Source organism: Hesperophylax consimilis, chromosome 22, assembly GCF_061612785.1.
Source record: "Hesperophylax consimilis isolate HC1 chromosome 22, BYU_Hcon_1.0, whole genome shotgun sequence".
Lineage (NCBI taxonomy): Eukaryota > Metazoa > Arthropoda > Insecta > Trichoptera > Limnephilidae > Hesperophylax > Hesperophylax consimilis.
This window is the reverse complement of record NC_142857.1, coordinates 27,862,417-27,875,392: the sequence shown is the minus strand read 5'-3', so window position 1 is coordinate 27,875,392 and position 12,976 is coordinate 27,862,417. Positions and strand designations below refer to the sequence as shown.

General features: G+C 35.4%; 1 protein-coding gene across 1 annotated transcript in view; it reads left to right on the top strand.

The window, feature by feature from the left end:
* Positions 1-12,976, top strand: part of Chc (clathrin heavy chain) — a 42,884-nt gene that overhangs the window by 6,791 nt on the left and 23,117 nt on the right. The window contains exons 2-5 of the mRNA XM_089645561.1: positions 6,555-6,783; positions 7,619-7,873; positions 9,318-9,506; positions 11,433-11,687. Of these exons, the coding sequence (XP_089501687.1) occupies positions 6,555-6,783; positions 7,619-7,873; positions 9,318-9,506; positions 11,433-11,687 (928 nt within the window). The remainder of the gene's footprint in view (positions 1-6,554; positions 6,784-7,618; positions 7,874-9,317; positions 9,507-11,432; positions 11,688-12,976) is intronic.

Sequence of the window (12,976 nt, the reverse complement as noted above, 5' to 3'; positions counted from 1 at the left end):
AAAGAATGTCCACTTTGGCATCTTCTATCCCTATAAGCGCCATAGTATAAACGAGATGGCACTATATTTTTCGTCGAAGTAAAAATTAGGTACTGAAGAAAGCCTAAGGACGCTTAGGTCATGACCGTGGGGGAGACAACATGATGAATATTATACGTTTTACAGAGATGGTGACATAAACAAATGTCGGTTTTTCATTTTACACGCTTGTAGTGTGTGGAACAATGGTTGTTTTTCAATTGGATAGTTCGGGAAAGGTTTGGAGTAATTATTTATGTTGAATGAAACGAAACAAAAAACGTAAAAGATCATTGAAAAATAGAATCAAACTCTTATTTTATTTACTTTAATGTTGTGCACAACTACATTAAAACTTAATATCTTAAAAATAATTTGCCAGTACATGGATTGTGTATTTATTTCCAATTTACTATAACAAATTGATATAGATAATAATATATAGGTATTTTTCACAATATCAAATAAAGATTAGTCACACATATTTTTCAAATGACCTACCACGACTGGATCTTTAGAGCCGCCTCTGTCTTCAATATGAATAATATTTATCGACAACTGGGCTTTATGAATTATTCTGCCGCGGTAACTAAAAACGCATTGTCTTCCTCGAGATTCCCAACGAAGACACTGTGTTTTTATTTGCCACGGCAGTATTATCCCAATAAAATAAGCAAATGAATAGAATGTCCAATCAAATGATCATAATATGATTTTTCCAGGTGATTAATTTTACTCAAAATGTATGTATGAATTTGGCTTACGTTCTCGGGCCATTATCCCTCTTTGCAACCGGAAAAAATTTTACAATTGTGATGTGCCACATTGTTAAAGCTCTTAGTTATGATCTCATAGGTCTGGGCGACTTACTGGTTGAAACATGTGCGCTTGAAAGTACCCTAAATAAGCAGCTCCCGCACGTTCAATCGACACCGGTTCCGTTCACAAAAACAAATTTATTTTCTGTCTTCAAACGCAAACTCACTCTCGTGTGAAGCCGGTTGTAAAGGATTATTATTAAAAATACTAATTTCCGTTGTGACGTCGGTAATTCCGGTTCTTTGTGAACTGTGGAACTTTTGCATTGAATTGTGTCATAAGACTCAACATTGTTTGACGAATTCAGACAAGCCATAAAGCACCTACCTTTAATATAATATTTTAACAGTTTATTATTTTAATGCCATTTTAAAAATTAGAACTGATTTGTCGAGGATTCGCACAATCTGTGATTTTCACGGATCTGCGCTTGTTATATCTTTGATGGGCGGACATAACAGTATAACTGCATTTTTGACCATTTAACGATTTATATGAGAAAATGTGTCTTGTGTATGCTGGCATCAATGGTATTAACAGTATAGTTACACCAGTACTCAAAACATAAATAAACAACCATTTGTGCCTATTAAACTAACTTAAAATACTTGAGATAATTGGGTTCATAATAATGTTATTTTGCTCTCCTGAAAAGTTACACTTTTGCAGTTATACTCTTATGTCCGCCCATCAAAGATATATAATAAACGTCAAAATGTGAACCTGTCGACAAGAACAATATACCGGGAGCACTGAAATATGATCAAGGGCATTTCCATTTGGTTATTATTACAAAAAAATATTGCTCAGTGATAGTAGTTGTTAAAATTCTCATAACGAGGTAATCATTTACATTTTTTATTTAAATTTTTCCGTGATTTTTCACAGATCTGCGTTAGTACTAAATATTGAGTGCTCCATTTATCCTGGTCACCAGAAGACAAATCTAAATAAAAATGATACGCTCTAATAAAAAGATAACATAATAACAAGCGAAGAATTTCTTAGCATAAACAAAGTCGTCCGTTTGTTATCCTATTTAAATGCATTATTATTTTAACATGATTATTAAGTGTTTTAGTGAATGGTACGAATCGTTCTAGGGTCACAGCACTGATTAAAAATATTATCACTATTAGATTGGCTATTTATTTGATCTATCGAGAATATTCTCATTTTGCCGTCAGTTAAGGGTGACTAATAATTAAATTTACACACGAAAATAAACATAAAATATTTATTTATTTACTAGCTGACGTGTACCGGGCGTTGCTAGGGGTTATCCTTATTACAACAAATGGCATTATTAATGTTGATGTAACTCAATAATTTTTAATTTAATTAATTAATTTAATTTAATTTTTTAAAAAAGTATGAAAATTTTCAGTAAATTTCAGTTTGGCCGTAAAAATAAAACATCGTTTTCAGCTACAACAGTATCAATAATGCCATTTTTTGTAATATTACCACTCTAGTACATTCAAAAGTCACGAGCCGCCACTGCTTAGGACATAGACATATACCATTGCGGACTTTTCTGTAGGCCTTTTTAAGATATATAATTTATTATTATTATTTTGATGAATCTCAAAAGGTTTAGCCAGCGTTAGCAATGTAGTGCCCGAAAACATATTTTTACGACTTGATTTTCATAGGACAGATGTATGAATATTTTCTGGTAAAACATAATATGTAAAAAACAAGAATAAGTTATTACGAAAATAGTGTCAGCTGGCATATGGCGGTGGTAGGCACTTAATTAACCCCTGCCACTCCAAGGGCCAAAGCTAAATATCCGTGTGCACCTTTTTCAATAACTTTTATAAGTAAGCATTAATCATCTGTCAAATCAAATTAAATATGTTAAATTGACAAAAGTGGAGTTTGAAATTGACAAATGTGGAGTTTAAAATTGACAAATGTGGAGTTTGAAATTGAAAAATGTGGAGTTTGAAAGTGACAAAAGTGAAGTTTGAAATTGACAAATGTGGAGTTTAAAATTGACAAATGTGGAGTTTGAAATTGAAAAATGTGGAGTTTGAAAGTGACAAAAGTGAAGTTTGAAATTGACAAATGTGGAGTTTAAAATTGACAAAAATGGAGTTTGAAATTGACAAAAGTGGAGTTTGAAATTGACAAATGTGGAGTTTGAAATTGACAAAAAATTGAGTTTGAAATCAACAAAAGTTTTGTACTATAGAACCATAGATTCACCAAAATACAATCGAATCGAATTTTATTTAAATATTTGTTGGTTTAATTAAATTAAACAAATGATTATATTTGACTTTTGGAACATTAATTTATTTTTTAAAGTGTGTGTACAGCTGTTTGGTGTGACCTGACTCATTCTGAAAAAATGTCATATCTTGTATCAACAAATTGTACAAAAATGTGCTGGTTTCCTCAGTCAATGTAAAGAGTAAAACCGGTCCAGTTCCAATTAATGAACTAGAACAAAGTAAAAAATAAACAAATTTAGTTATAAAATTTTTAGGTAAACAACCAACTTCATTTAGTTTTATATATTTTATTTTTTAATATCTATTTGAATTCCTACTTTGTTTTCGTTAATAAATGAGTGCAAATCTTGGAATTGGAAATTAACCCACCTCCCGACATCCGATTGAGATGAAACTCGCCGCATAGACGCATTGTTGATGAAAATGCATTCTATCAACAAGAAATTGATGGCAATCACGCACACACATGCAGACATATACGGAAGTTAATATACAAAATAAATGTCAGTCCTACCTGATCGGGATTCAGCGAATACATGTGTTATAGTAAAAAAACTTTGTTTTTTTGCGGATTGATTTTTTTTATCCATGAGTTTTCAGTTACCGCTGTAGACATATTGTGAAATAATAAAACAGTTAGTGTTCTGACCCAATCGTAGAGGGTAATCCTCTGTAATAGCTAAGTTCTTCATCATTGCGCAAGCGACATTTTCAACTGATGGTGATCGTAGTAGGAGAAATTAAAATATTTTCAGGTTATTTTTATCCTGGAAATGTATATTTTCTTAATGTCTTGAATGTCTCAATAGAGGCCACGATTTTCTTGTCCCAGGTCCTAGAGATGTGGTTATTGCTTCATTCATAGTCAATCAAATTGACCCTTTTTCTTTGGTGTTGCAAGAATGCTGACAAATAACATTGTAAGACAATAATAATTGCTTACATCCTGAATTGACCCCTCAGTACCTGCCGTATACCGTGATATATTAACCCTTCAGGCCTCTGGCATGTTCTGTCAGATGGTCAGAGATTTGCATTAAAATCCGCATAAATGGAATAATTCACGAAAAATGTAAAGTTTCAATAACGAATCCTTACTTTTTTCTAAACACTGAACTTAATTTACTGAAAATGAAAAAAAAACATTTTGTTAGACATGTATTATGATTTCATGAATTTTCAATCTTTTTTAAATTGCGGTGGGAACCTTTGATATCTTTTAGATTTGAATATAAAGTTTGGTGTTTTCTCTTTCTAACACTGTTCAGATAATATTTCTAACCATGGGAGTAAGGGAGACACAATGATTTCTATGAGACCATATGAGCTGTTCCCAAAAGCGAACAAATTAGCCTGAGGGGTTACTATAAAACACAAAATTCTTTGGTATATTACAATTGAACCTCTCGAATTGTGAGCTCTGGCATCATAAAATTCGCCCAGATTTTTATCGGTCTCATCATTTCTATCATGAGCTATGGAACTTTGACATATCCATTTAGTCGTCAAAAATTAAACTTCCACTCGACCATCTCCGTCCTCTTCCCGTTTAACAAATTTGGGAAGACATAATCCAACGAGCTTTGGGCAGTTGGGAATCTTGTGCCTCTGTGTGTACCTCTTACCCAACATCTTTCAAATACCCTACTTTCTCCAAATAGATGCCAGTCTATTACCTCTGGACAATTTTTATTTATATTTTTTTTTTTATGTGAGTAGGGCTCAAGAGTCCCAACTGCTCCCAACCGTCTGGAGCCAGCGAGACTAAGGAAATCCCAATTAGGGTATGTTGTGTTACTAAAGGTAGTGGGGAGGAGGATACTGGGGAAGTAAGTATCTGGCTATTCAGATATGGTCACCAAACACTGCTAAAGCCATTTCAAGCAACGTTTCAATTCTGAATGGTCTTTCACCAGGGTGATACTGAAAGTATCTACTAAAATATTAGGTCTCTTATGAGGTGCGTATTAGAAAAAAAAAACATTAACTTTTCTGCTGAAGTTTTCTTTTCATTTTTTTTTATTTTTTTTTAATGCAACCTGTTCTTTATATTACCAGTAGAATGTAAACCTTTGTTCATTGTATTTTTATACCAATTAGATCCTCATCGTCAGTTGGAAGGATTTCCTTCCATTGTCTTTTTAATTACTTTACAAAAATTTGTCAAATTGCCAACGGTTTCTGATTGGTTTAATGAACTTCCCCATTGTTAGCTTCCTTCGATAACACTACACAGATAAAGTGTCTAAAATTAGGGGAATTATACTATTATCTACAAAAGGACATTTTATCACGTCGTATTGATAAGGGGATAAAATGAAAAGGAGAAACAAAAATAATAAAATAAAATGTACAGGCAAAACATTTTAAACGGATTCTTGCTTGTGTAGTGGTATACTGTATGTAGTATTGCTATGGGGGATTTGCACCATTGATTTTTGCTACACCGCTTGTTTCTTCATCGTATCGCAGTTACTCGCCACACGAGCACTCCACTTGCACAGTCAATTAATATCGCATGAGACCGGTTCCGTTTTGCTTAAAAATTGCGGCAACGGTTGCCTGCGACTGACTTTTGGTTGGCATTTTTGCCACACGGCAAAATTCCCAATCTAATCTACTTTGACGCTTGTGTTTTCAGTCAACTACGACCTGTCAAAACATTGATTGACTTGTCTAGAAAAATATATTTTTTCAAATTTAACATTTAAAAAATATATTTGACGGCCTCCTTTGTCGAGGGGTAAGGCTCTCGACTAGCAAGCGGGAGGTTGCGGGTTTAAATACCGTCATGTGCAAATAATTTTTATTTGATTAATTTGCATTATTTCACAAATTACTCATATAAAGTATGTTTGCGTCACGTTTCAGAGAGGAAAATACTCTCAGTATCGCCTTGGTATAAGACCACTATTTAGAATTGAAACATTGCTTGAAATGAATTTGGCCATGTTAATTGACCAGATCTGGATAGCCAGATACTCTCACCTTCCTATTCCCCTTCCCACTACCTTCAGCCGCACAACATACCCCAATTTAGGATGCCATAGTCTTACTGGCTCCAGAGGGTTGGGAGCAGTTGGAACTCTTGTGCGGTTTCACATTAAAAGTTGTCTCAATCATGAAAAATCAAATTCTTTAAAGCTATATATATGTTATAATTTAAAACACAAATAAATAAAATAGATCCCATCTGTACTATATATTATTTTCTATACATTTTGATTGAAAAAAGCATATTTAGTTTGATTCAATATTTTGGCTACAATTCCCAAATTAAGTTTTCCATGAAAAATGGCCGTGCAGCCGTTCCCCTTAACTGCAATGATTGATCTTTTTTTTGGTGAAAGCATATATAATTCAAGCATTAAACGATTAAATTGGGGAAACTTTACTAAATCCACTGTTTTATTTTCTTGTTTTCCTATGATTTTGTGATATTTTATTAATTTATTTTGTACTTTTCTTTTGCAGCTCACAAATGTGGGTATCAACCAGGCGTCGGTGTCGTTCAACACGCTCACCATGGAGTCGGACAAGTTCATCTGCGTGCGCGAGAAGGTGGGCGAAACGGCCGAGGTGGTCATCATCGATATGGCCAATCCCACAGAGCCCATTCGCCGCCCCATCAGCGCCGACTCCGCCATCATGAACCCGGCCAGCAAGGTCATTGCGCTCAAGGGCAAAGCTGGAGTCGAAGGAGGTAGGTCATCTATCCATCCATCTATCTGTACCTCCCACCATTCTATTAGTCGTCCATGGTCACATTGATATGGCCAATCCCACAGAGCCCATTCGCTGCTCCATCAGCGTCGACTCGGCCATCATAAATCGGGCCAGCAAAGTTATCACGCTCAAGGGAAAGGTGGGCGTTGAGGGATGTAGGTCATCCATTCAACCATCCATCCATACTACCTGCCTACATCATTTCGAGACAGATCTAGTCAATAGGTTATGACCAGATGTCTCTATTCAATCCACACAGTATACTCACTAGTATATGTATATATAACATCTGAATTGTTTTGACCATCGAAATACAATAGATCTCTCATAATCAGGACTAATTAACCCAATTGAAATTGCTGAATATTTAAAAAATTCATATTATGAGTCAAAAAGGACAGTTGTGACAATAATGTTTTTCATTAGAGATTTCTCAAATTCTTCAATTTTAAACTTATACAACGAAATCAGGAAACATTTTCGACTCACTAACCTCCTCAAAAGGATTCTTGTCGCTGCATTAATTATTAGCTCAACAGTTGACTGTTAAACAAAATAAATTTCCAAGCACCACTTTTTTTTATAATAGACGGAAAACACCCTTTTCTACATTGATAGATGCAACATCAATTTATATAAAAATTAATTTATGAACACTGCTTCGACCTCATAAAAATCCTGCGCTTTTGTCCATTGTAGGCCCATCCTCTCACGCAGTCTCTGGAGTTGTTCTCACCACTTTGCCTAGGGCGGCAAAGGTATTTTCGTATGGAATTCTCTAACATCTGTGCAATTTGTTTTTCTCCTTCCAGCTCAAAAGACCCTGCAGATCTTCAACATCGAGATGAAGTCGAAGATGAAGGCGCACACCATGCAGGAAGATGTGCTCTTCTGGAAGTGGATCAGCCTCAACACGCTGGCGCTGGTCACGCAGACCTCCGTCTACCACTGGTCCATGGAGGGAGACTCCACTCCCGTCAAGATGTTTGACCGCCATTCCTCCATGAACGAGTGTCAGATCATCAATTACAGGACGGATCCCAAGCAAGCGTGGCTACTGCTAGTCGGTAAGTGAAGTTTACCACTTGTTGTCTTTAATCAAAACAATTAATTGTTATTTGATACCCAAATAAGTGCCCTTTTCCATTCAAGTGAGCACTGAAAGGTGGGCAGCAATGTAAAGGTCACCAATTTAATAAAGTTGAATAAATTATTTAAATTATTAATTTTTTCTCAAAATAAATTATATTCACATTTTGTTTATTAGGTTGTTGGTATGCTACGTATACATCGCTGGAGGGTTTAAGTATTTAAATTATCATTCGCAATTTAGTGACCAAAAAATACTTAATTTAAATATTTCACATTTACAAACTATACAAAGTATTATAAAATCTCCTTGTAAAGTGCACTATGCCCAAACTAAAATTTTGAAGAAAATTGAAAGAAAACTCACAGCACTCCTTGTCTGAATGAGGCTTAAAACTGGCATAAAAATTGCATGCCTGCCAGCAGGCATTAAATTAACCTTCGTCCAATGTTTGTTTGGGATTCCGCCCAACTGTTATTATATTGCCGAAGCCATAAATACATAAATCTGAGTTACCGATCTGAGGCGTGTTTAGAGCTCACTCCCGACATCACCCGGGTCACCTTGGAAACAATGTGCCATTTCGTGGAGAGATTATATTTATATTATGTGTCGCCTAACCTCTGCTTTGGTAACGCACGACTTGTGACAGTAGAAATTTTAGTTCCTTTCCTTTAAGTTCCTACAGTACATAGTTATTATATTATATAGATATAACATATCTATATTTTATTATTGAAGATGAGATGAGAGAAGACCCTTGCCTTGTTGGGGCACCGCTCTACACACTGAGCCAACGGGATCCTATCTCCTTCGGTCACATTTAACTGTATCATACTTCGAATAAGAACTACCAACGTTGTCTTCATTTTTCTCACCGCACATTTTTATTGGCAACTATGTATGATCGCAAGATTCAACCCGAACTAAATGCAATCTAGACAGCGTCTTTATGTGTTTCCTCCCTTCTTCATCATGGGCTTCTTCGAGACCCAGGTTCACTCGTTTCTTTCCTCAAAAAGGCCGTCTCCACAGCATCCTCAAAGAAGATATAGGCCCAGAGGGAAATTATTTCCCTCAGGTCCTCCTGTGTGGAGTTACTATTCATAACAGATCTGTATAGTCAGATGAACTTTCTAACCATTCTCTTTCCCCTTTATTCCTTCACTTTCTTTCACTCACAACCGTCCTAATTAGAAATGCAATTATGGTCATGGTCCATGGACCATGTCTCACAGGTCCCTGACATTTGAACTCATTTAAGAGTCATGTAAAGAAGTTGCTTGTACTTTTTACTACTTTCTTTATGACTCTCTCATTTATTACTCCTAACGCATACATTTATTGTTATCATTAGTGTTCTGTATGCACTAATGTATGTATGTATGTATGTAGTGCTAATAGTCTATTTCCATGTCCAGGTATCTCGGCACAGCAGAACCGCGTGGTGGGTGCCATGCAACTGTACTCGGTGGAGCGCAAGTGTTCGCAGCCCATCGAGGGACACGCTGCCTCCTTCGCCACCTTCAAGTTGGAAGGCAACCCTGAGGCCTCCACATTATTCTGCTTCGCCGTACGCACTGCCCAGGGGGGCAAGCTTCACATCATCGGTAAGTCCTCATCATACATGCTCGTTATATCTTACTAAACAGAGACTGTTTATTACTGTGTTCATTCTCAATTGAGTTCATGATCACAACGACAATCTAGTCTTCTTCAACAGAAGCAATCTACCCAACAAACCTTTCATTGACATGACCAGCTTAGGCACGGCGCTCTATCGAAGCCGAAGTCAAGTTACGCCCACTGTTGAGTTTGGTCTTGAGCCCCAAAATACAACCTGAAAAAACACATATTTCTTTGCAGTAACCTGTTGTCCGTTAGATTCCACTATCTTAACAAACAGATTGCTCCCTTTGGACCATTGACGTCAGGTCGGAATCGTGTCCTCGTTCTAATGGTATTTCAATGAAAGATGTTCCAAGAAACTAGCATCATTGATACCTTCGGCACCTGTGCACGGTCGGGAAACACGCCAAACCCGCGCCCAATTTGACATTTGCCACATGAGAAAGGGTTATTTGTAAGACTTATTCTTATGTTCGTTCAACAGCTATATTCGAAATTTTAAATGATGTGATTTTTTTCAATGTTGCTCCAAATTTACGTAAAAACTGTGCATTATCGAAAATATTATTATATTATAAGCTATTTAACACACCACAAATTTAATCCTCCACACCTCAAATTAATTACGAAATCAAACTTTGTTTAATTGAATCTAGAGGTGGAACATAGTAATAATACACTACCTTTGATCAGTTGTATTTTACTGACTTGTTATTAACTGAAAAAATATATACAGGTTCAACAGTTGTATTTTACCGACTTGTTATTAACTGAAAAAATATATACAGGTTCAACAGTTGTATTTTACTGACTTGTTATTAACTGAAAAAATATATACAGGTTCAACAGTTGTATTTTACTGACTTGTTATTAACTGAAAAAATATATACAGGTTCAACAGTTGTATTTTACTGACTTGTTATTAACTGAAAAAATATATACAGGTTCAACAGTTGTATTTTACCGACTTGTTATTAACTGAAAAAATATATACAGGTTCAACAGTTGTATTTTACTGACTTGTTATTAACTGAAAAAATATATACAGGTTCAATAGTTGTATTTTACTGACTTGTTATTAACTGAAAAAATATATACAGGTTCAACAGTTGTATTTTACTGACTTGTTATAACTGAAAAAAAAAACCCTTGACTACAGAAACGGACGGTCTGTTTGATAGATTCCCATATCTGTGTAATTTTTAGAGCATAGGCATCAGGTGGGAAGCTGTCCTTATTCTACCGGTATTTCAATGGAAGGTGCTCCGAGGTACTAGCGTTATTGATCACTTCGGCACCGGTGTATGGTCAGGAAACACGCCAAACACGCGTCCAGCACTTGCACATTATTGACATTTGTCACATGAGAAAGGGAACATCTCGGCTAAACTTGAATGGTGGGAAAGGCATTGTTGTTCGATAATTTTATATCAATATTGTACACCAATCTCTTTGAAAGGGTCCCAACCATATTTATATGTATAAAAAATATGGTACAAGTCCCCATCTTGTCTTTTATCTGGAAAAATTTTATCAAAAGGAAAATATATTAAACCCGTAGAACGGGTAATAAATCCTTACACTTATGGCACTGGAGATGCGGAAATTGTTTTATTTTACTTTTTGTAATGATTTGTGCCAAAGTGAAAACCAATTTTTCACATCACTAAATGACCCAACACTGACATTAATTTCAGTTTATGGAGTCATGTTACTAAGTAGGCTTTAATTTCAGCCAATAATTTTGTACTTTGGGTTGGTGAGAAATATGTAAAAAAAAAAAACATTTTGTATTCGACTATGTGTATTATTTTCAAAGAATTAGCAGTTTTAATCTTTTTTTTTAAAACCACACATAACCCTGGCAGTGATCGCAGACTAATCTGTATTATGTATATTTGTTGCAGAGGTGGGACAGCCCCACCCAGGCAACGAGCCCTTCCCTAAGAAGGCGGTGGATGTGTTCTTCCCACCCGAGGCGCAGAACGACTTCCCCGTGGCCATGCAGGTGTCCCCCAAGTATGACGTGGTCTACCTCATAACCAAGTACGGTTACATACACATGTACGATATCGAAACGGGCACCTGCATCTACATGAACCGCATCTCCAGTGACACCATCTTCGTCACGGCGCCCCACGAAGCATCCGGCGGAATCATCGGTAAGATATCTCTGATTATAAATATAACTAGCAAACGATTTATCATTTATCCAATGTATTATAAATTATGTACAAAAGCCATACATATTTTTTATATGAATAGGGTCTCAAGAGTCCCAACTTAAATACAAGAAAAATGATTTAATTACTGTATTTCTCTAACTGGGTTTTAAACAGAGGGTTTTCAACTATTGTTCAACTTTATAGTTTGGGTAGGGTTTTTTCAGTAACTTCTACAACGATATTTTTTAAATTCTAGTCAGTTTTTATTCCGATAATTCCTTAAACCAAGATTTGATGAACTTAACCGTTAGAAGATGGCTAATATTTTGTAAATTTCTCACAGCCAAAGCATCCCCATTTGTGGAATGTTGAGAGGCAGAAAGAAGTAGGGAGTGGAAAGGGGAATGTTGGAAGTACCGTAATATGGGGTGACTTAATCATCGCGCATAATTCTCACTACCACACAGAAATTAATTGCTTCTTTTTAATGATTTTTCAGGAAATCTGGATACAATGACTTTCAAAAATGCCTCCTCTGTCAGTGTTTGGTTTTAGATTACATTTCATAGCAATTTGAGGCTTCCAAAGGAGTTCCACAGGGTTCTCACTTGGGATCTGTATTATTTTTAACATTGAATACAAACATATCCCAATAATTATTGGCATAACCCAAGTCATAGTAAACAGTTAAAAAAAATGGTTCTCATTTGTAATCTAAGATAAGCATATAATATATCTCATAACAAAATTCATTTGAAATGTGTTACATACATTGCAATCTTATCTTATTCTAAATCAACGGATGATGGAATGATATCAGTTATCAATAAATTGATTAGTCACGGAATGTCAATATTTTTTATGTTGACGCAAATGGCACGATGAAAACAAACTTTTTTGCCCTTATCATCAAGGATAGAAAGTTCTGTAAAAAGTACGCTTTAGAAATTCGTAACTCTAATTTGTTAGCAGTCCAAGATGTTACAATTTTCCTCTGAATAAATTAATGTATCCTAGATAATTGCGGTGTTGAACAATGTTCACTTCCTCTTCCTTCTTTAGCCAACTTTTGATTTTTTTTTCAAACCTTTTATCGACCTGAATAACATTAACCCATTCCCTCCGAGCCGCCATAATTTAGTACACTATCGTAGAAGGCCTCTCCTCTGGGCCGCCATAATTTAGTATGACAAAATATTTATGTAAAATGTATTGCCATCTTGAAATGAGATATGTTTTTAATTGTTGAAAAATAATTTATTTTTTTAATGTTAAAATATAAATTT